Source organism: Hemiscyllium ocellatum, chromosome 4, assembly GCF_020745735.1.
Source record: "Hemiscyllium ocellatum isolate sHemOce1 chromosome 4, sHemOce1.pat.X.cur, whole genome shotgun sequence".
In the NCBI taxonomy this organism is placed as follows: Eukaryota; Metazoa; Chordata; class Chondrichthyes; order Orectolobiformes; family Hemiscylliidae; genus Hemiscyllium; species Hemiscyllium ocellatum.
The window spans coordinates 49,176,622-49,202,075 of record NC_083404.1 but is presented as its reverse complement, the minus strand read 5'-3'; the positions used below and the strand labels follow the sequence as shown (position 1 = coordinate 49,202,075).

At 40.6% G+C, this 25,454-nt stretch overlaps 1 protein-coding gene across 1 annotated transcript in view; it reads right to left on the bottom strand.

The window, feature by feature from the left end:
* The window catches only part of ofcc1 (orofacial cleft 1 candidate 1), a 181,053-nt gene that overhangs the window by 57,794 nt on the left and 97,805 nt on the right, over positions 1–25,454 (bottom strand). Inside the window, exons 9-10 of the mRNA XM_060824012.1 lie at positions 23,653–23,816; positions 16,606–16,765 (exon numbers count right to left, since the gene is read on the bottom strand). Coding sequence (XP_060679995.1) covers positions 16,606–16,765; positions 23,653–23,816 — 324 coding nt within the window. The remainder of the gene's footprint in view (positions 1–16,605; positions 16,766–23,652; positions 23,817–25,454) is intronic.

Genomic DNA, 25,454 nt, shown 5'->3' with positions numbered 1-25,454 from the left:
ATTCTTGGCAAGGGGTCCTCTGACACCTTTGACCCTCCTCATTAAGCATAGTTACTCTCTCGCTAGCCTCTGTGTCCGAAGGTGTCCAAATGAGCGGGACCACAATGTCTGGGATGGGTAGTGTACAGAAGAAAGAGAAGCAATGCATCAGGCTGGCCAAGAATTAGGAACCCTGCAGATTTATGTCCTGTACAGTGCATGGACCTGAGTGAAATGTTCTGTGCTGTAAAAGGCCTCATATCATTGGGGCTGCAGACCCCCTCCCTCATGAGTCACTTAACCCACCTACTTCAGCTTCTCCTCCGTATGTACTTCAAATGCAACAGTGAATACTCTTCGGTCTTTGTACTCCATCTTCCACCTCTATGTGTCAGTGAGGGCCCTAACATCCTTATCCCTCCTTAATAGCCCCTTGCAAAATGCCTCAAAGGCTTCATACCTCCCCAGCTGACCATCCACCTGTCCTGCACCTGTCCATTTTGCCCCCATACCCACCAGCCCCTGGTATATGAAGTGGCATTCAGTGGTAATTCACTGTCCCTACTTTGGAGCCAGGGAGTTCCTGAAACTGGGTGAATCCCCATTCCATCCATCCTTTACAATAGTACCCCTTACAAATATTGTTGCCCCATTTCACAATTCCCCCTACTTCCCATCCTCAGCCTGCAGCCTCTAATCCTGAAGGATAAGTTCCCGAGTCTCCTTCCCACATTAGTGGACCCTACTGCTCCCCCCTCCCCAATCCCCCTTTGTCTCGTTGGCTGGAGCCAATTAACTGAATGTGGCCCACTCCTTTAAGCAACCTAACAGACAGCCAAGAACAAGAGGGTGCCTAGACCCCCAACTGAAGGCAGTACATCTTCCTGACAGAATTTGCCCTATCCCCAGGTTGGCTGCTGTGGAACTACAGAACTGACCATGACCCAAACTGAAGACTACAGGGGCACAGATCCCCGGCCAACATCAGAACAACTAGATGCCTAACTGCTTCTGGATTGATAATGGGTTTGCTCTTGATGTTCTGTGTCAGGACCCCCAGACTGACAGGTGCCTTAATCGTCTGTGGTGAAGACTTTGAGACATGGATGCTTACTTGCTGCACACACAGTATGTTCATTGTGGAAGCTGTTGGCACATGGTGAAGGTGTGAGATTGATATAGCACACTGCAAGGTGTACTCCCCTTACCTAAGGACTGCTGACCAGCAAGGCAAGCTGTCTGGTTGTGAGACTATGCTGATTGGCAAGACAAGGCAAGGCAGAGATGCTGTGAGCATGCAGGTAGATGCTAAGACATCAAGTGCGCAGCTCTCAAATGCAGCCTGGTTTAATCAGTAAGCCAGGTGCTTCTCTGTGAGTTACTGTTCTCAAGATTAACTGCAATTGTGTTTATTCTGAGGATGCTGTAATACATGCACGTGTGCTGTCATTGCTCATGAAACTTCAATGTTCAAGACAATGATTTTCATTGCCCAAGACGCAGTGTGAACGTTAGTGTCAAAGAGTTGGGCTAGCTACGTACTTACCCTAGAATTGGTACATTCACCCACCCAATTACACACTCTTCAGCAACTCATCCACCATCTTGACAGACACTCACTCAGCCTTTCAATTTCTGAAAGATTTGGCTCCTTTAAAAACTTGCCTGGCCTCATTAAAGGGGTAGAAGGCTACTGTGTTGCTCTTTTTTTTTACCAGTGTTCCCAGTGGATGTCTGCACTGAGTATTAATGATTGCAGACAGGCTCAAAACTCCTAGCTGAAAGAACCTCTTTTTTTTAAAATTCAGTTATGTTTATCCCTCCATACCTTAGCTCTTTAGCAATAGGATCTGTTGATCTTCCAGTATGTATGTTTGGTTCCTGATCTACAAGGAAAAAAAAATTCATCAAAGTGTTTCCATCTCACTTCTAATCTCCACCATTTGTCAAATGGAGAAAGGAAGATTTGGCCTATTTGACATTGTTACAGTCTAGGTTACCTATAAGGTAACTATGCCTAACCATAACTGGAAGAAAGACATTGGAGTCCATCAGTATGAATGACAGAACAGTTGCTAATTATATGATGAGAAAGGATCAAAGTATTGGGCTTAAAGGAAAAATCAGATACTCTGAAAAATATTTCTCATTTTCCCTTGAAGCTTTAAATGATGATTTTTGAATCTTGCTTATGGTGAGTTCATTTCCATCTCATTATGTTGCCTCATTTATATGCAGTTCTCCTTTCCTGAGAAAGTAAGATGGCTGCCAATTCCTAACAATAAATTCAGAGTGATTACCTGGCACTAGCACCTCGCTGCTTGCTTCTCCGGGCCTACAAACAACTCTGTCCACACCATTACCTGCATGCTCCATGGACAATGTCTTTTCCTGCCCTTCCTTCATGCAAGTTGGCATCACTGAACAACCAGCCTCACTGCATCATCATGGCTGCTCTTGGTCCAACTGTCACACCATTTCAGCCTTATAGGACTTCACTTTGGAGCAGAGGAAGATTTATGACTTGCATGCTTCTGCCAAGTTGCTTTCCATGCAAGGACACACATGCACCTCATGCATCTGCATGAAAAATGCTCTTTGCTTGCTTTCTTGGCACTGGCTCACTTTGCACTTACTTGGAAGTTGCTAGCCTATGTATCTTTTGTTGCTGATCAACACAGAGACAGAGGCAGGCAGCTTGTTATGATTCAGAGAATTGAACAGTAAAGGGAGCAAACATATAGCTACATAGCACTGGGCTATGGCAGTGCAAAACCTACAGCGTATGCCAACAACTAACACAGGACACGCACTGCGTGTGATTCAACCAATGACCATGTCTGACAGTCAGAGGTCAATGGAGGTGGGGGGGGGGGAATCTCAGGCAGTCAAGCTGTACCACCACAGTCAAAGGAGCCCATCTGGTTCCAGGGCCCAGCACTGGCCAATACCAGTCAGCTACTTGATTCAACCAGAGTCTGGAACCTGAGTCTTTGAAGTCCGGTGATTGGAACACTGTAAACTACGCAGGTCAAGTGCAACCACTCCATGGATTACTGTTACATCAGTCAGGGTGCTGTGGAGAGATCTGTCCAGAAACTAGTTAGTTCTCAGCCAGGGCTGTCCTGAAAAACAATCCTGGGGTTCGGGGCCTTCTCCAGAGGCAGTCCATGGAGCCTGAGGAAAGTGGGAGGCTTAAGTCTGAAGATGGGTTTCATTGGACAGGGTCAGTGAGGAAATGATTGTAGTGAAAAGGGACAATTCCAGATCAAAGAGAGCATTTTAATAGAGGATGGAAGGGGCTGGGAAACTGTGAGGGAGGGGTGGTGATTTCACAAGTGACAGCCACTCTGATTTCAAAATGTGCAAGTGTATGGCCACCTTCCCAAAGGCAAGGGCTCAGGAAATGCATTGGGAATGTTACCAATTAACTAAAAGGATTTCATGGCAAAGGATAGAGGCTGAATGGTCATAAATTCCCAACACAAAAGGGGACATTTAGAATGGGTGGGATGACTCTTGTTTATCTTGCAGGACCTGCAAGTCACTCAGAAAAATATGTAGCTGAAATCTTGACCACTTTACAACTGCACAATAACAAGATGAAATAGCTATCACAAGATGCAGAGAGTACAGAATAATTTACAGATGTTTCTCTTCAGGGATGGAGTATGATTATTTGAATATGAGATCAGCCAGGGGCACTGGCATTAATCCTGAATTCACTGAGTCAGTAATGCCACCCAGCTGGTATCAAATTGAAATTCTTTGGCAAAAATGAACTTCAAACGTTAAGGCCTTCAACACTATGATTGTTACCTAGCTTGCATCAATTGCCTCCTTGCCACGTCAGAAAAGCAAATCTAATCAGATGCTAGTTTTAAAATCTCGCTTGGGTTTACCATTTCTACATCACATTTCATACCTCTTACTGGAAGACAACATGTCAGAGCTGCCACATTCACACACTGAACTGTAAGTTTGCAAGAATATGGTCCATTTTTTTCAAGCGTGGCTTCTTTTTTCGGGAAGAGATGCTAACACAATGGATAAATGACATTGTGGCAGTTGTACCCTTCATAACAGGACCCAAAAACGTGGGCGGGGGGGAGGTGTTGGTGGATGCACAGGAAATTATGTTTTGACAGTAAATGTCTGAGGATGAAGATGAAGATCAGCATCAGGATATTGACCTACAGGGACATCCAAGAGACCCATAATAGAACGACACACCTTCCTGTGTGAGAAACCAGACAGAACCTAATTGGAACACATTTCCAGGATGAATTAACTGAGCCTGGTTAGGACTCTGCCTCATCACCAGGTACCCCCAAAGTCACCAAATGCCCTTTTACCTCATACTACCTGAACAGCCCATTCCCACACATTCCCCCATGTGGAGATTCCCAAAGTGAACTTTGTTTCCAGCTATCCTCTTGCCCTTTCAGCTTCAACAGTGTCTACCACAGACCTTTGCACTGCCTCTGTGGAGGCCACAGTGGAAATCACTGCCAATTACATTGCTTTCCACATAGCTTATAATTATCTTTGGATGCTGTTCATACCACTGCTGCCTTACGCCTGGAGTTTGACACCATTGATATCCCTGTCCACACATCAATGCCTCTGCTTTCATCACCTCCAGACTTTACTACCTTACCCCTTGACAATGACATGCCACCCCCACACCCTCCTCAACAGTCAAAGCATGGAACCTCCCCTCAGGACAGTATTCACCCCAGACCTATGACCGACTTCAACAAGCAATCCTTAAACATGACTGGCCAGTTACCTGAATGCCGTATGTGCAGCCCCATGACAAATGATACACAATATCCCTGACTGCATATGAAGACTCTAAAGGATTGACCGCCTTCCAGATTTTGACTGGACAGATCCGCTGACTATGTGCAGACCGTGTGGATTACTGGCTGTTGCCAAACCCCTGAAATGTATGTGGACTGTGCATGACTGTGACTGATGATACCAGGAATCCTGATTGACAGCTGTCCACTCCCTACCCATTCAACAAAGGACTAGCCCCCACCATTTTCCATCATGGCCATTTGGTTAGATAAAGGTGCAGTGTATTTGCCACACAGGCAGCTGCCACATGCTGTATGTGTTAGGTTGGCATCTCAGTGTGCTATCCAACAAGGTATCATCCCTCCAGACAGATCCACACTGATGAACATGATAAGCAGCATGTCTGGGTGTCTTTGCAAAAGGACACCTCAGTAAAACAGTTCTGATAGCATCTGGCACTGTCTGAAGCTCCCAATGTTCTAATAAGTATGGCATAGGATGCATGTGGCTGCTAAGTAAGCCAGCACCAAGAGAATAAGCAAGCAGCCTGAGATGCAGCCAAGTGCAATTGTGAGCTAGGTGCTTGCCCCTGTGGGCCAGGTAAAAACAATGACTGCAGATGCTGGAAACCAGATTCTGGATTAGAGTGGTGCTGGAAAAGTACAGCAGTTCAGACAGCATCCAAGGAGCAGGAAAATCAATGTTTCAGGCAAAAGCCCTTCATCAGGAATACAGGCAGAGTGCCTGAAGGGTGGAGAGATAAATGAGAGGACCAGGTGGGCCAGGTGACTTTACAGCAGCCTTTCAAAGCTTAGTTGCCAATGTGCCCTGTAATGCAGGTCCACATATTTTCCTAATGTCCTGCAGGTGATTGGAGAGATGTCATGAGGAGACTATGGCATTGGCGGTTATTGGATGCCAGGGTCCATGGTTGAAGCGTGCATGCAGCCGATACCCATGAATCACACCCTGAGATGTTACTTTGTGTTGAGCAACTTGGACGACTCCTCAGCATCCAGCAATGAGTTGAAGTTGCCAGATGTCCATTCTTATGTCCATGTGAAGAATTCTCAACTTCAAGTCTGATTGTGGCAGATGATAGAACACATTAATGAGGCAAGAACTGCAGTTAATAAGATTATCAATAATGCAATAATCCCCCTTAGTAGGCAGCTCATTGCTTCCTAATCACAATCTCAACATGAAGCCCAGAGCTTTGTCACAAGATGCAAGGAGTTGTTTCTAACATTAAGATAGGCCTCACAGGACTTCTCTCATTTATTGTCATTACCCATGTCATTCTGGCACAAACTAGATTCTGCCCAGCATGTGATGCTACCACTGAACAATAACAAGATGTTATCATGCCATGGGCATGAGGGAGAGAGTACTCTCCCTTAGATAGGGGTTCTAACATCACCTTGCTGTAAGGATAGGTAGCCTGTGTAGCTAATTCTTATAGCAGCATCTATAATGACAAGTGATCAGCCAGGTATTGATGTAAAATAGCAATGCATTTATGAGTAGGACTCTTATTTGCAGTGAAGTGTCACTCATACCACCTTTGTGTCCTCAGAAGCTTTATTTTCTCATTTCCCTCCCACTATGTCGATTGTGAAGGTTTAATCCTGGCAGCAATTGGGCTGGTATGCAGTTGGACTTTAAATATGGTGTTAGTGATGCAAATCCCAGAAGATGCCAGCAATGGTGAGTATTTCCAACACTGGTGAGTGCATAATAGTATGACCTTGGAGCCAGAGGAAAACAGTACACCCATAAGCAACAGAGAATTGTGCGAGATAACTCATTAGGCTCACTGAGTGAAACCCTCAAAGAAATTCCCCAAAATTGACACTCAGTCAATTTGTGGTTAAAATTCAAGCTCATGGGATTTTGTTCCATTATGCCCTTGTGATGTTGACAGGTCTACCAGGTACCGAGTGAGGATTAAACATAAATCAATGCTCTGCAAGCAAACTTTTATGTTGTTGTTATAGTTGATAGATCAAGGGCAAAGTGCATTCAATTTAATTTTGAATTTAGTTCAATTTGACCACTGAAATTCAAATTGAAAGACTGTAGCGAAATTTATTCATATCAATAAAATGTGCATCATCTCTTTAATTTCATGATATTGGTTAAGAAATTGTGAACAATGAGATTTTTTGCTTTTGAAAAACTTTGCAAGACTACAATTAATCAAGCCAATTGTAAACCATCCCAAGGCCATTGGTCAAGCATTGGCAAGGTTAACTTTCCTAGATCAATGGAATAGTGCAATCTAACAGTTTCAGAAAACTACTAGATTGACTACTATATGGTCAACATCCAAAGAACCGAACAATAATATTCGTGAGAATTTTCTGAGAAAACGCATTTTACACTGGAGTACTAAACCATACTGATTAGGAAGGTCAGAGTGACAACCTAACTGCTGAATTAATCTGAAGCAAGCAACTGTGGAGAAGCATTGAAAACAAAAATTGCTGAAAGTCACAGCGGATCAGGCAGCATCTGTGGAGAGACAGTATGCTAACGTTTTGAGTATAGACTGTGATTTCCAGAATTTTTTTGTTTTCAGTATGGATTCCAGCATCTACAGTGATTTGCTCCTATACTGTGAGGAAGGTGATGGATTTAGTGGTCCACATATGAAAATTACTTTATAATCAGTCAAGATGTTTAAGATATAATTAAAAAGGCAAATAGAATGGCGTCCAAGGCAAAAATTAGAAAGTGTTGATTCAATTCTACCTAAGTCTGATCAGACTTCTCATTGAATTTTGCATTCAGTATTTAACATTGAATCTTAGTGAAGGTTTTGGAAGGACCACAATACAGGTTCACCAGAATGATGCCAGGGTTTAAATGGTTAAATTATAAGTACAGATTGCTGAAACTTAGCTTGAACTACTTCTTAAATATCTCGCATGCATTCAAGATATTTAAGACTATAAAATCACCTTCAAGAGTCAGGATAAAAAGTTGTTTCTAATGATGAAAAACACAAGACAAATCAGTATGGTGCTAATATTAAGATGAAGGAGCAGACTCTGGAAGTATTTTTTACACAAAGATCAACACAAACCTAGGATCACTCATCAAAAGAGCAATGGCATGATGAATTGAAATTTTCAAAACTGCAATTGGTATTGTTATTAGCTTTTGTTAAATTATTATGAATCTGGAGCCTATGTGGATAAATGGAGCTGAAGCAGAAATTAGCCATGATCTAAATGATTGGAAAATGTACAGGCTTGGGGGGCTGAGTAGCCTCCTACTATGCCCAGATTCAAAAATGTTAGAAAAGTAAGAAAGTTTAACATTCATTCACCCTTTTCATGTACCTTTTCATGTTGCTCCATGATTGTTTACTCTCCAGTCACTGTTGACCATGACACTATAAGAAGCACTCCTATCTATCCATTTCTTTCAACCTTTTCAAGCTGTTTCTTTCTGTTCTGGATTCAGAAACATGCAAATGCTTCATAATCTGTATACCTACCTAAACAACAAGCCATGACTGCACTTACTTGCAGGCATTAGACCTCAGAGCCTGAAGATCCAGGCCTGTATGGGCCCATCTTCTCTTCAACAGCTGAATAATGAATGGCATAATTTTATTCTCATTATAAAACAGAATTTAATCCAATTTACCATGAGAAATCCCATGAGAGATTCACTATTATGGGAGGTTACCCCGATGAAAACTCTAACAGATATTCTGTAACTGTGCAGCTTACTGACTATACAATCTTGCAAGGTACAAGAATGAGTACTGTAGTCTTGCTCTGGAGGGTAACTATGAAGAATGGTTGTTCCAATAAGATATCTGATAAAGAATTTGCCTAACGTTGTTTGTTGCTCCTCAGCTAGCCAGATAAACAAAAATATCTTTGAGGCAAATGCTATGTACCTAGTCTAACAACTAGATTTTGTTTAGATTAGATAGCCTCCAGTGTGGAAACAGGCCCTTCGGCCCAACAAGTCCACATTGACCCTCCGAAGAGTAATCCACTCCCCTCTGACTAATGCACCTAACATCTATGGACAACTTAGCATGGCCAATTCACCTGACTTGAACATCTTTGTGAATGTGGGAGGAAACTGGAGCACCTGGAGTAAACCCACGCAGACACGGGGAGAATGTGCAAACTCCACACAGACAATCGCCCACGGCTAGAATCGAACCTAGGACCCTGGCACTGTGAGGCAGCAATGCTAACCACTGAGCCACCATGCCACCGTATATGGTGTGAATCCACTTAACTTGTTCTCAGTATTACAGGTACTGATTGGAACAACCAAATTTGATTTAAAGACAAGGAAGGAGTTGGAAGATTCCAACATTCCTTGACCACTGATGATAGCTAATACTTCACATCACTATTTCAAAACTTCTGTAGTGAAAATCTTGTCAAACATTTTACTATTTACAGGTGTCCATTTTATGTTACGCACTTCTTTTTGTTGGTGCCTATGTCAATCTACTGCATGTCCATATGCTCATATGCATTACAAACATGGTTAAATATATATGTGCATGTGAGCTTATGCATGTGCCTTTCTCTATTCATCTGTGTCACACAAAGGCAGCTTTGCGTTAACCTTTCTCATTGCAGTCAATGAACTAGCGGCTGCACATTAAGAAAGTAATGAGTCTACAGTGTAAACATTACAGGTCTCATTAAAACACAAAAAAAACCTTCAATACATTTATCGCCATTTATGGATGACGCTCACAGTTTTTTTTTGCACTTCAATCACACCCGGCATTAATTTCCAAGGGAAAAAATAATTAGGATCTCACTTTTCAGAAGACTAGAGTGAAAATGTAAACAATGCTTCCCTCTGGGCGAGTGCTTTATCAACTTGACAGGTGCATTTGAATTTCCATGGGTGGGGGACATAATAGGTTATTTATGTGTCATTCTAACAGAACGTTCTGGTCGTCAAGATGGACAGCAGACTTCGCCCACATTAAATTCCACAACTAATCCCTTGATTTTGACCCCTGTCAGCCTCCTCAAATGTACTTCGCGGGGGGAAAAATAAACAGGCGCACTGAAAACAAGGTTGGGACTCCCACTATTCCCTCTGCCTGCTTCTGGTCTGATTTAACATGGTGAAAAGGTAGACCATGGTGAAATCTGTTGCTGCAGCTTGCTGGGTATGAGGTGTTTTTTTTGTGTGGGGGGGGGGTGTAAAATTCCTTGCAAGGATTTCTGGACGATTTTTTTTAACAAAAAAAGGTAGCACGCATCAGGGCAGCAAGCGAATGGCTGATAAGGGAAACATTTCTTTCAGAAAAAGTGCGCAGTCTGTTAAAATGAAACAGTCAAACCGACCCTAATGGTTTCGATGGTAAAATGAACACAGTGCAGCAGCACTTAGGAGAATCTGCTCTGATTTTGTGAGAACGACAATATCATTCTGAAGCAGCCAGTAGATATTTAGACAGGCATCACTAGGCACCAATATTGTATATTTCAATTTAACACATTTGAAAGTCTGTTCAGCTGCTAGTTCTCATGGTTCATTATTTTCTGTTAAAAATAAGCATTCGCTTGAAGCCTGTTGATCGAAAAATGAAGAACGCAGAGAAGAAAACATAATTTCCAGTGCACTGACCCACTGGGCAATGTTAGCAGAACTAGCACATTTAGGCTGCATGTTTTTGCATATCATCGGGGCACAACATGAAATCAAAACTGGTAAGAAAAAATAAAACAAAGAAAGCAAATTTTGCCATTACAATTAAAGTAGACACACTGCACCACTTGTGTTAGATCGGTTGGGCTGTATCATACAACCACAGTCTAGATTAGAGTGGTGCTGGAAAAGCACAGCAGTTCAGGAAGCATCCAAGGAGCAGCAAAATCGATGTTTCGGGAAGGGCTGATGCCTGAAACGTCGACTTACTGCTCCTCGGAAGCTGCCTGAACTGCTGTGCTTTTCCAGCACCACTCTAATCTAGACTCTGGTTTTCCAGCATCTGCAGTCATTGTTTTTACCTTTCATACTCCAGCTACTTGTGAAGTTTACATTTTTGCTTTATTTGCTTCTTTGTATTTCACACATTGCTTTACGTTTGACAACAATGTGCTCTGAGCACTCTTTGTTTCATCTGCCTTTGTCTCGCCCCTCCATGCCTTCTCCGGAAACAGAAGCTACTTTCGCAGCAAAAAAAGTGTGCAGCTACCTGCCTTGTGACTCGCCTCTTGTGAAATTGAGCAAATGGAAACAGACTAAGTAGGTCAAAAAAGCAATGTATCCCTTGTTCCTCATGTTGACGGGCTTAATAAATGACTGAACTACTGCAAAATATTGGCACTCTGAATTTGAAATAAATGCACAGCAAGAAAAAGGAAGCTTCTTCAACATTAGCTTTGCTTGAAGAACCCCTGTATTCGTAAAGATGTCATTATATGCGGTTCCTTATTCATTTTAATTAATGCAAGCAACTTGGTCAGTTCCAACAATAAAGATGTTTCTGATTTGTGTTGAGGCTCATGTTTCATTCCATCATTTTTATTTTAAAATGGTGTCCACAGATGGTACAATTTGGCAATCATATAAAAGAAATCCACCTGAAACTGTCGTCTTAGTGAGATCTAAAGTGACATATGTGAGGATAGTGGGATAACCCCAATAATCGGTTTCTTGCTTCCTCATTCCACACCATCTAAAAAGAAAATTCTCTGCAGAAATAATGCACATGGATGCAATTCTGCGTTAAGACAGATTACATGGGATGGGGCAGATATGAATACAATGCCAGTTCAGAACCAGGGCGAAGAACTGCTTATGTGAGAATGACAAGAACCACGAGTAGTTACTCTTCATTAGGAAGCCAATCTGTGCCATCTAACTGATGACAGATTTGCCCATAAGAATGGTTGCAAACCACCTTGGATTTCAAATGCTTGCCTGTGGTCACAAATTATCTGGATGTGAAGAAAAAAACTGTTTGGCTGAGCAAACTTTGATGTGGCACTTACAGATTTCTGTTGTGAAAACATCTTGAGGGCAATCAAGTGCTATTAACACATGTCAGCGAAGCTTCATATAAATTACTACAAAAATTATAGATAACCACACAGCTTTTCCATCACTGTCCAAATATTCCTGAAAAATAGTTTGCATATCCACCTAAGCATTATAGAAATGTAGAATCCTCATTTCCACCAACCCCCCCTTCTCAATTTTTCCAGGGACAATAATCACAGAGATGACATGAGACAATTAATTAGATCCATCTGCATGACTGCTTTTAAATAATTAATGTGTTCATTATGAACTTGAATTGATTGGTATACTTTACCTGGAACAAAACATTCAGTATTACACCTGTATTGTACTGAGGCCACTACCTCTGGCTGTGAACGAAAATGATACACTTTCCTATCCTGGCATTAATCAAGGAGCGTAACATGAATCACATTTGCTCCTTTATTTTAATTGCAAGGACACATTATGAATACAGTGTCTGAAATGTATTTTTAATGAAAAATACTACATCTTGACCTAATCATATCAACCTTATTCTACCTAATTAAGGATGCAAAAATCATTACAGTTGCAAAATATTAGTTTCAGCTCCATCAAGCTGCTAGCCTCTCCTTCATGAATATAAATTTTTTTATTCCATGATAAATAGTTAATGAGGTAAAAATGACAAAATTTGCATGTAGGCAAATTAGTTTAATAGGAAGATGACTTGTTTGACTGGAGAAAGTGACCTTATCCCTGGCAAAAAAAAATGGCTAAAACAATTATGAACAGAAGGCACGACTCTTTGTAGCCAAATGAACAATGCTATATCTCAGCATTGCTGAAAAGACTGAAATGAAATAAAATTGCATTTTCATCATAATGCCAGAAGTATTTAAATTCTAATATATTTTAGCAGTCTGCTGGCAGCAAATTAATGCTAAAATAAAGCATGTTATGACAATGGGCCATTCACGTCCTCAACATATGATAAGCAAAACAGCTTTTACCATAGGATTTATTGCCACAGAATTGCATTTATTGCCTAATCAACGATCCATTGTCGCGCCCCCACAGAAAAAACTAAAAATATTCGGAAACCCACGGCTAAACTACCTGTCTTCGTAATTTCTACTTTTCTGTTTGAAACAAACAAATAAGATCATTTAAAAGTCCAAGGAAATTATATTTTGTTTCTTTCTGCTACTCTCTGTCAGAAACCTGTACGCATCATAAATGGATCGATTCAGCTTTTGGAGAGGATGCACCATCAGCCCCAGGGAGTCTTGGCAAAGTAAAAGACTATGGTTTGGCTTTAATTTGTATCATTTTGGTTATTTAAAATAAATGCCACAATACTTCAAAGCTGCTCCCTTTCTAATGCAAGTTTAATTTGAGTGTAAGCTTGCAGGTCTTAATAAAATCAAAATATGAGTAATTCTTAAATGGCACTATGTAACTATAAATTCATTATTAAACACATTCGTCTGAATGAACTAATTTTCTAATTGTTGAACATCTTTTTTCTCTCTTAGAGAAGCAGGACAGTAATTTCCAAGAATTTCTTTTCAATACTTGGCTTTTTCATTTTTTTCCCCAGTATGCCTCAAACAAAAGCTTCCCACAGCCAAACAACCTCTGCCACTCAACTGAAAGGGGATGATCTGGACTATGCACTGGTACACTTTAGCACTGAAGTCTTTCTATAATCAATTGAAGGTGCACTTACAGTCTATTAACTGCCTCCTGTTCTACAATGGCTCACATGTCGCATTATATTGTGGTTCATCATTCAGCAAATCAAGTGAGGACTGGCAAAATATACTCCTAGACAGGCCCATTACCATCTGGGCACACTGCGTGTGCTCCTCAGTTGCTTAATGTAAGGGCACAAACAGCACAGCAAATGGCTTTAAAGTCTCTAGTTGTGTATATCTCCATATATCAAGGGCATTTTGAAAGTTACTACATGCTTTGATATTTTCCATATGGACATCTGCAATTTATAAGTGTCAGGGTGAGAGAAAATCTCAATTTTCTAAAAGTTAAAAAGCATTGCAGCTATAGAAATAATGTGGTGAATCATTTAATGCGTAACTTATTTCTGTGTAAAATGTAGTCGCTAATAGCTTCTAAATCACTCCAGAAGCATCCTTTTGAAAATATGCATTTTGTTCTTCTTTCACTTTGAATTCTAATCTTGCTTTTAACATCCTCCAGTGCGTTTTCTTCTATTTTATTCTACCCACCTTCAAGGCGAGTTATTTTCTCTGCTAAATCAGCACATGTCATATCAAATGATGAGATCAGATTTGTAAAGGCTCCCCTCTTGAAACCTGCCAGTTACAGAGGCACCTTGTAGTATTCACAACTCACTGTTACTGAAAGTAAGGCACATAGGAGTCACTGGCATATGAAAAGAATAGTACTATTATGCAGTGAGGCAGCAAAAATGCAGCAACATGCAGCCTTGAAGAAGGTATCACATTACAGCCTGACAAACCATTGGTGGTGGGGGAACCTTATTCGTTAAGAAAGAAGAGGGATGATTAAAAAAGCAAATTACTTTGCTGAAGCTGCCAAAAAAAGAACAGGGTTATTAATGGAGGTCCAAGATTATTGGCGAGGTTACTGTTACCATTCACTAATTCTGAAACACTGCATTACTTCATTCGTACATAAAGTTAACAGGGATTATGATAGAGACTTTAAGATGTATGATCATTGAATTGGTGGGTATTAAATTGAGGAACATTTTACATTGTAATAATTTTGATACTTTTCATAATTAAAATCAATGGTGATTGCTTTCAAATACTGTATCTTAGCATCAGATCTTGTATTTGTCAAATGACTTTCACACATATTTGATTTCAAATAGGTAGTTATAGCGATAAAATACATTTATCTGTTTATAACGAAAACCACAAACTCTTCATGTACATTGTCAATACAACAGAAACAAATTCTAGGTAAAATTCTGCCAACTCAAAACCATGACTGGAAAATGGACAATAAGTATAGATAAACATAGCATCTATCTATTTCCAGAATTAAAACTCCTTTCATCGCTTCTGTAAATTTTAAAAAAGGACCAAACTTAAATTTATTATAATATATAAATCTGGTTGTAACACAATTATTTTTTCCATGGGGTAAGGTTCTGGTTTGATTGTGGGGCTTAATCAGATGCTGTATATTAAACTGCCACTTCAGATAGAAACTTGGCTGATGCTGCACTGAACTTCGCAAAGGACAGACCATCTGCATTACAAAGGATAAGAGGCAATAACGTTTTGATATGATGTCACTGATTAACAAAATAAATTACAACAAAATCAGAAAAATAGGATCTGAGCTGTTAAGTAAGATTTTGAGCTTTTACTGATGAGGCCATTAGAAGTGAATGGCTACCTCTTGCATTGAGTTTTTCATGATTATACCATGTTTAAAAGCAGCACATTCTTTAGGCTCTTTTATAAAACCATGAATTAAAATTGTGCCCTGTGTTATTAGTAACAAAGAATATGACATTGATTCCACTTTAAGAAGTAAGGCCTTGATGTATACAACCTTTCGTAACCTCAGAACATTCCAAAATGCTTTACAGTAAACCAAGCACTTTTATAGCAAATGTTGCATTGTAGGAAACATTAAATGAGTTTTAAACTTTGATTAAACTGCAGAGGAATTTCATTTGAATATATTTGTCACTAAAATGGCATAGCGTGATTTCATAATTGAAATGACAGCATGAATTGACTTCTTGAATATTTTACCTGAAGTCCTTTCTTAGTTATCCACTGTCATAATCTTTGTTCTGGATTTTCTATAATAAACTTCCCCTAGGTAATGGCGAATTAAATGAAAGATAGTAGAGCTTGGGGCTTGCTAAAGTTGCATTGACGTTCTCCAAAGGCAAGGTCAGTAGTGCTTGTTCAGGTGATCCTATGAATCAAATATGCCCCACAGAAAGCCATCTCCAATTCCAAGCCTTGTAGCCAAGAGAGTTGGTCAACAAAACTCCTTCACAGATACCACTGAGACTATTGGTCTAAGCAAACCCAATCTTTCAGCAATCTGATCTGATCACCCATTTCAGTTTAGCTGCTGACTTAATAACCTATGGTCTGACTGACCAGGTGTCCTGATTTGTCAGTGAGTACAGTGTGCTTTCAATGAAAGAGCTTACCCAGTGCAGCCAGTATTACATTCGACATGTGCCCCACGTTAAATATTTTTTATAAAACCAGCAGATTTCAGCTGAGACTCACAATCGAATGAGTCAAGGGATGTATAGACGTATATTGACCTGGTGACGGGCTTTCGCCCAAAACGTCAATTTCGCTGCTCGTTGGATGCTGCCTGAACTGCTGTGCTCTTCCAGCACCACTGATCCAGAAGTATATTGACCTGGACAGTCAGACCACAGGTTATTAAGTCAGCAGCTAAACTGAAATGGGTGATCAGATCACATAGCTGAAAGAGGGCTTGCTTAGACCAATAGTCTCAGTGGTATCTGTGAAGGAGTTTTTTTGACCAACTCTCTTGGCTACAACGCCACAAGTTTCTATGTCCTGTGATTTATTTAGGTGCTTCTTTGGTGAATTTCTACCTAAGGTTTCGGAGGGATGTTGAGATGTTGCGAAGTTGCAGACTCATCTTATTACCTGGTTTAGCACAATAGAGAGATATGTTTCTGGGGTATGTTGATTACCTGATGAACTTAGACTGAGGGCAGGTATCTGTGTTATTCTCTGACGAAAAGTTCATTTTACTGTGAAGTTTCAATGAGATAAAGTGCTTTCTGCTGGTATGCTCACTTACCTTCCTTCTTTCACCATTGATCCCCCTCCACTGCTCCGCCTTTTTCATGATGTAGTTCAGCTCTTGATTTGACAGCTCCAAATCCAGAGGAACAAAAAATCTCTCCTCAGTGCTGTGCAGTCGGAAGAAGATATCTAGAAGCCTCCCTCTATTGTGCAGCCTTCAGAGTGGTGAAAATACAGTAAAGGTTATCAACCTAACATCTTTCTGTTTAATATTATTCTCTCTAACAAGCTAAGCTCAGTTTCAACACTCAACTCTGCATTCAGCAGAGCAATGGCCTAAGAGCTGGACAATATTTTAAACGTAAGGAAATAATTCTATTCAGCTAAAGTTATTTTCACGTTGTGTTGTGGCAGCCTAGCAGGGATGAGTATCATTTTGTTTTTAAAGTGTGAGTACGAAATCAATGCAATGTTTAAAACTGTGCATTGTACCTCTTTAATATGTAATTAAAATGAGGATAGCAGCACAGCCCATCTATGCATAGCCCCCGAGGCATTTTTTTTAGAAATAGGTCATACAGTATGTCACAAGTTCTACCAACAGCCAATAAGAAACAGCAGCTTCTGAAGCCAAGACGCTTCAGTGGCCTACATTTGTAACAATTCGCTGCACTGTGAGTGGCAGAAACCATTATTTTTGGCTCATGTTTTAATATTGGTCACTTAGTTAAAGCAGATATTATGCAGCAACGGTGTGATATTGATATTAATGGGAAAATGACTGGCTTCAGCTGTAATGCCAGCAACCTGATATTAAAAGAATGCGTACATTCAAACATTGAAGCTTAGAAGTATTGTGTATCTCATCTAGATTTTTAAGATGGGTGTTTTTAAAAATTTTATTTTGTGTGTCTTTTTTTATTAATCCTCTGCATGCGTCAGCCTACTCGTCCCGCTGCTTGGTGAGGACAAATAGAGTTAAGGACTTTATTCTGGAACTCATCCTTAATTAAGATGTTGTTAAGTTGTTTTAGGAAACCATTTTTGAAGTAAGCCAGCGAATATGGAGATCTAAAATGACCAATGCCCAGTTGCATTAATTCGTCCATTACATTGCTTTTGTAGCTGTTAACATAATAAGTGATTGCACACTCAATCAAAGGACACAGAAATATTTACTTAAAAGCTGTGTATATGTTATTCACACTCCATTTGCACAGCAAGAATAACCACTTACTATCCTCACAGCAAGAAATCTGCTTGTAACCCTTTACTTGCTTTAACTTATTGCATGTTGGTTCAGCATCAGAAAGAATTTCTTTTTTTGAAAAAAAGAAATATTCATTCCTGAATTAAACAGACTCTTAAAAATTTCAGTATCATTGTATTGAAAGTTAATAATCAGTGCAGTAATATAGCATCTGGGCTACAATTATGGTCCCGAATAACTTTTTTTTGTTATGCTTAATGCACTCACATGACTTCTGCACAATTATATAGTTGTTATCGTTAGTTGTAAATTAATAATTGCCAGTGTCTGGATACTTGTTTAACAGGAAAGCGTTGGATGCAGAGAAAATCTTTCAAAGTAGATGCTGTCTGGGAGAAATGCCTTTTCAAGGGTACTTAAAATTTGTGGGCAAGCTGTCAGCTTGAGTGATGAGTAATTGCACCCCACCTCTCCACCCAACCCAACCCAGCCCACTGCCACTGGTGGGAGGAGTTATTGGTAAGCTTGGATAGACACATCGAGGTCTGATAAGCTCTGAGATCTGTCATTTCCCTCTGTTTAAAAGAACTTTAAAAATATCAAAGCATTTTTGCCTCTTGGGTGTACTGCAGCAACAGCTCATGTGTCAGTGGCATGTAGGGGTGCAAGTGAATACTAGAGACAATATTAGATTAGATTACTTACAGTGTGGAAACAGGCCCTTTGGCCCAACAAGTCCACACCGACCCACCGAAGCACAACCCACCCATACCCCTACATTTACCCCTTACCTAACACTGCGGGCAATTTAGCATGGCCAATTCACCTGACCCACACATCTTTGGACTGTGGGAGGAAACCGAAGCACCCGGAGGAAACCCACGCAGACACGGTGAGAACGTGCAAACTCCACACAGTCTGTCACCTGAGTCGGGAATTGAACCCGGGTCGCAGGCAACACATAACAATAACAGAATTGCACATTAATGGTCATATTCACATCAGTTGCCTGAAGTTCCAATAAATGCCGAGCAGAAACCTGTTTTGGGTGCTATACGTAGCATAAATCAGAATAAAATGAGTCATTATCAGAATAGAAGTCATGATAACTATTACATGGACAAGATGTGTCAAATCTCCTAACCCTAAGCTGTAAAATTTAAGAACTATTTTGGCAGCTCTTAGCTATTGTGAATCTCAAATTACTGCTCAAAACTTGAGTGTTGTATCGGTGTTTGTGTTTATAGACTTTCTAAAACTGGTGTTAAAGACCAGCAGAAATCATTGAAGGTGATGGCATGCATGACTTGCGTGCCTTTGCTGCCAATAAAAGGACTTCCATAATCTTTCAGCAACAGAGTCACAGCCTTTCTGCACATTTTTCACCAGCTATCAGCTCCTTGCAGTAATGTAGAAGTAGACTGATAACAATGGTTATAACAAATGAAATAAAGAAAAGGTTTTTAAAACAAACCTTCAAATTGGCTCATCCAGTTCTTTCTGAACACAGTTGAACAAGTTTGGACATTTTAACAGTGACACACTTTACGATTGTGAATATAATACATGAGACACCAGCAATGTTCTGGTTAATGTTTATCACTCATGCACCATTGATAAAAATATGATCTCAATCCACTTTGTGGGTATTTGTTGTGTACAAACTGGTTGCTGCATTTCCTACATTGCAACTTGTGACTACAATTCAAGAGTACTTTAATGGCTGTGCATTAAGTGCTTTTGGATATTGTGAGGTCACGAAAGGTGCGAGAAAGATGCATTCATTCTTTCAATGCAGGGTTAACAACAGCCATGGTGACACTAATAAAGGGCAAGGGAAGTCTTAACTCACCCATCAAAGTTGGAGTATTTATTTTTTAACACTACCAACACAGAAACTGAGAAATTCTACATTTTTCCTTGGCTCTAATCTCACATTTACCTGTAAAGCGCCTCTGGCTAAAGGGACTAACTAGGGAGTTGTAAAGCTCTGCACTTCTTACTCATATTTACAGGCCAGAAGCAACTGGCTAGAAAGAAAAGCTAGAGAGCTGAGTGATTTGCAATTGCTTGTTCACAAGTAGACAACCACTAACTATGTTAATAACAACACAGACATATGGGCCTGTGAATCCATACCTAATGGACTAAATTAGTTGGACACTCCTGGGGAAACACACACAATTTAGCAACACAAATGACATAAAACCGCTTTACTGTGTCATTTACTGAGTAACTGGGGATAGAAAGGGCTCAAATGCCAAACTTACAAAGAAAATGGGGATCAGTTCAGTGACTGGATAAATGATAAGTACTAATTGTGTTGAACTTTGTTTTAGAATAAATCAGCCACATAGCAAATACATTTGTTCTTTATTACTGTTCAAATATGAAATATTAAAATAGATACAATATTTTTTCTTGCCTGACCAATTCAGTTACTTATTCTTTTGGATATTGGTGTGGAATTTACTTAGTCCAAATAAATAATTACAAACTTGCCTCATGTTGAGTTGTTACCACAGGATTAAGAAAGAAACTACCACAGAAAAGAATTGAGCAAGTCAGAGCCTTTTTGCAGACATACTTAGATGGGCAGCAAGATGAAGGCGTTTTGCAGGAGATGGGGTTGCCAACTTTCCAAATTGTTCTGTAATCTCCTGGAAGTAAAGATTCATCAACTGGACACTATGAACAGAACCAAGGTTAACAGTAACAGGTGCATTTGAAAAGAAAATGTTTTGATTTTCTTTGAGCATTTTTGTTGATTACTTAGAAAATATCAGAGACTGTTTGGAGCATGGAGAGAGGGAAAGCTGTTTGACTGGGGTGGGGTGGGGTGGATGGAGTTGGGGTTTCATAATTCCAAATCTCCAGCATTGCGTTCAACTGAAGTTGGCAACCATGCTGTGACAAAGGGGACGTTAACCAAAGTCCCGCTCTCTGCAATGTGGTAAATGAAGGCCTGTACTACTGCCTTATGCAACCCTACTCCACCCTTTGTACAGCAGTCCCAGAGGCATAAAGGAGGTAAATCTACAAGGGTCCCAGGTCTACCCTGCCATCGCTATTTACATCTACAGTTTGTGGGGGGGGTTAAGAGGGTAGGCGAACCTGGCAGAATAAACAGCGGGGTGGGGAGGTAGGATTGGGGGTGAGGCTGTTAGAAAAGGCTGGGAAGGAGAGCAGGGAGAAATGACTATGATCCCAGTCATGAATACAGTAATTTTGATTCTCCAAATTTTCTTCCATTCCCCACTGGAATCCTGACCCATTTTAAAAAGGATCACAGAAGGACCCATTTTCATGATCTTTAAATAGTTTAAAGTACAATCTAATTCTTTTTCTGGCAGAGACAAAAAAAAGTATAATTTTTGTGGAAAATTCAATAAATTAAATGCTTAATAAATTTCGTGTAAAATACAGGGTGAAATCTTAATTTCAATTTAAAATTCTATTTAATTTCTGCTTGCAAAAACCATGACAAACCCCTTTAAAGTTAGAAAATCAGCAATGGGAAAGGAGATGGCTTTACACACACACATGACATAGTCATCAATTGTAGGTAGCCAGGGGAAACTGAGACATCGACCAGTGGTGGGGCTGGCAAGCTGCAGGAGGTATCAATTGTCAGAGGCACAGCTCACAGGATTGGGGTGGAGGAGAGAGGGGTGTCAGAGGTGCATAAAACCATCAATCATTGGCAGTCCAGGTAGCCATGGGAGACATCGATCATGGAGAAACTGAGGCTGAACAACCAAGCAGGCGATAAAGTCTCTGAGACTGAAGCAGTAGAGTTGTGGAAGTACCAAGTGCCAGACTGATTTAAATTTTTAAAAAATGTTAATGCTGTAGTGGTGCCAATCAAAAGTGAAGCATTTAAAGGACTAATAACTGCATTAAAAAAACACAATACAGGAAATTAGGGGTCTGAACACAGAGAAATCTGCAGGACCTGATAATCTACATCCTAGAACACATAAAAATGCAATGACAGAGATAGTCACTGTGGTGGTTACATTTTCCAGAATTCCCTTGATCCTATAATAATTGGAAGTTAGCATATATTAGATTGCTGTTCAAGAAAGAAGGGAGAAAGCAGAGAGCTACAAGCCAGTTAGCCTGACGTCAGTCATCCAGAAAATGTTGGGACCTATTCTTAAGGATAGCCAAGCCTTCAGAAAATTACAGAATCAACATGGTATTGCAAAAGGCAAATCAGGTTGACAACGTTATCCGGAGTGTTTTCGAGGACATAACTCAAAGGACATGGAAAGGAGGAACAGTGGATATAGTATACTTGGATTCCCAAAGGCATTTTGTAAGTTGTTACATAAAATATTAAATATGCAAGATAGGGCTCATAGAGCTAAAGGTAATATAGTGGCATGAATGCAGGAGAGGATAATAGATGGAAAGAAGATAATTGGGATAATAGGGCAATTTCTACCTGGCAGGCCGTAACCAGCAGAGTATGACAGGAGTCAGTGACAGGGTCCCAATTAGTTGCAATCTACATTAATAATAAGGAGGAGTTATGGAGAGTAGAATAGATGCTTTTTTACGGGAAGCTGCATAGGTACAGGAGGGGAAACAGATCACAAACACGACGTAGATGGCATTTAATGGAGTCAATGGGGCCCTTGCCTACTGACTGGAGAGCTGGCGAGAAGTCTTTAGTTCCTCTTTACAGGAAGGCCCACTGCAGTAACTATCAACAACAAGCATTTAACGGGGCAGCAGTCAGCTTTCCCCGAGGTCGAGAACTCCAGGGACAGAAATTTGGGTCTGTCAAGAGCAGTCAGACAATCAAAGCCTGAAGCTCTTCCTCTGACAGCATCACCAGCCTAATATAGAAAATCAGGGTAGTGGCACCTGCTGTCGGTAATACACCAGTCCAAGACCTTGGGTCCCTAATGAATCCAGGCTACAGCAGAGAGATGTCAACAGGACTATCCCAGAGATGGGAGAGATAGGAGATTAGCAGCAAGACAAGGGAGTATCTCTCAACAGCCTAACCCCATTCTTAATTGTGGGCCCCCAGTGAGCACCTTTGAAAGAGGATCCTTCTGGACAAGATTTGCTTGTAATGGTCACACATGACAAACTCCCCCACTCACTGCTCATTGAAAAGCAGTGATAGTAACATACGGCCCTTAAAAGGGGTGCAAATGTCCACTCCAGGGCCTCACTTAAAGCTGAAGTAAGAAAGCGAAGTGGGGTTTCCAATCAACGCGCTTTCACCCCATTCAATATCCGCTGACACCAATCCTGCTACAGGGAAGGGCATTACATTCCATCCACAGATAGGCTTAGGTTAAATTGAAGGGGAAGAAGTACAAATGGAGCATAAATATCGGCACTGAATTGGGCTAGGTACCCTATTTCTGTGCTGTAAATTTGACATAACAAGAAAAAAAATGAAAATACGGGTGGAAAGATAGGAAAGACACAATGGAGGCGGAATGTTAAACAGAAGCCATGAAGTACCAGCTTGATAGGCCAGACAGCTTTACAGCTCAAAGCAGTGCAAAGTACTTTGACAGATTTCTCCCCTCACATGTGAACCCAACCTTCTGTTGAAGTACAGACTGCAGAATTATCAGCGTATGTTGATACATTAGCAAATTATATGTGCCTACTAACGGAGCTTAAAAAGTACTTTGACAGACATGAACGTTTGCACAAAGTACAACACAATGTTGTCCAGTAAATAACATGGCAAGCTTCTGGGGTTCCAGAAAACTCTACAACTTATTTTCCTACCCATGTATTCCCACTGTATCTTAGCAATTTGGATAAGGAAATGCAAATTAGTTAAGTACAATTAAATAACTCTTAAAGTTTTACCTTCTAAATAAAAAGCATGAAAAGTTACCTAAGCATTCTTACCTTAAGAAATAGAAACAGAGTATTGCAAGGGAGCTAACGAACATCACAATGTACAAGATGACTGTAATAAGTATGCCAGGGATCCCAGAATGTTGCACTCTGTAAAACAGCCAGTAAAGCTTGGCTGCATCTGCTATTGGACTATCTGTGCTGTAAGCCAGGCGCTGAAAAGCAAGATATACCAATCAGTGTTTCACAAAACAATTTCTGTGTGCTTTTCAGTTCACAGCTAGTCACTGGCACATCAACCATTGTACAGGGACAGCGGGTAGTATTACAATCCAGAAATTTCTGCTTAATTATGCAGTTAGTTACACACAAAGCTGTTACTGCGAAAGTGTTAACTTATAGAAATTTGCGGGCAGCATCTGTACTTCTGCCCTATTTTTACACAGATGATAACATGTAAAGCAAAATATGTTACTATCTCATGCCACACAACCGATATCTTCCATTTGCTTATTATGCAATAGGAGATATAATTGCTTTAGTGACATTTTAGGTCCAAAATGGTCAATGCATAGACTCAATTATGGAACAGAAGGAAGGTCTCAAATTAGTCCCATGCCTTATTTGAATGGAGTAGATGGTGCATTAGCATGACTTATAGTGTTGACTGGCATTTTGTTTCATGGGAGATTGGAACCCTTGATAATATTTCAAAATGGCCTCAATTTCTTAAAAGTGGGGTGATACTTTGGCTACAGACAAGAGGAATTCAACGTTCTGAAAATGGTAGGTAGAGAAGAAACTGCAAAAACATTTGTTGTTGTCAGACACTGCCTTTTTTTGAGAGGAGGACAGCAGGACATGGGTTATCTTCTTACTATACAATGGAAGGAAATTTTCTTGGCTTATTGGCCAACATGAGTGGACACAGCAAAGGGGTGAATGAATACTAGAAGCATCACATCTAGAACCTGTCTGCAGTGCATGGCAAACCTGACAACCTATAATCCTTACACTCATGATGCTTTCCCAATTCCCCTTCCTTTTCCCCAAACTTAAAAACGTACTTCGCTCATATATTCTTTTGCTGAGGTGCAGCTCCAATGGAAATGGTGCTGTCTCCATGGGAGGGATAAGTGCTGCGCTGCCTTACCCAACAGCCTGCCAGGTACTCCACTGCAACTGACAGCATTAATGATGCCAGCCAAATAGGGCATCCTAGCTTACCAATGCACAGATGCTGTGGTCTACAGCCATACCAAATGTGTAAAGCTACTCAAGGTCATCCACCGTGACTATTTCAAATGTCTTTAATGGAATTTCAGAACTCCTCCACTTCTCAAACTAATTTCAGTGTGAAATAATTTCAAAGGAGCATTTGAACTGACATAGGAGATAAGAGGAGCAGTAAGGTCTTTTTAGTTCCATTCGATCACAAAGACTTGTTACACCTTACCCCAGTTCCAACCTTCCAGCTCAGCACTGTCCTCATGACCTGTCCTATCTGCCAATCTCCCTCCCCACCTATCCGCTCCATCCTCCTCTTTGACCCATCACCTCCATCCTCACCCCTATTCATCTATTGTACTCTTTGCTACCTCCCACCGTCCTCTCTGTCCTATCACCTCCATCCCCACCCCCATTCACCTATCGTACTCTTAGCTACCTTCTCCCCAACCCCACCCCTCACCCCCATGTATTTCTCCACCCTGGAGGCTCCCTGCCCCTATTCCTGATGAAGGGCTTTTGCCCGAAACGTTGATTTTCCTGCTCCTCTGATACTGCCTTACCTGCTGTGCTTTTCCAGCACCACTCCGATCTAAACAGACCAGAAGGAGGCCAACTGGCCAGTC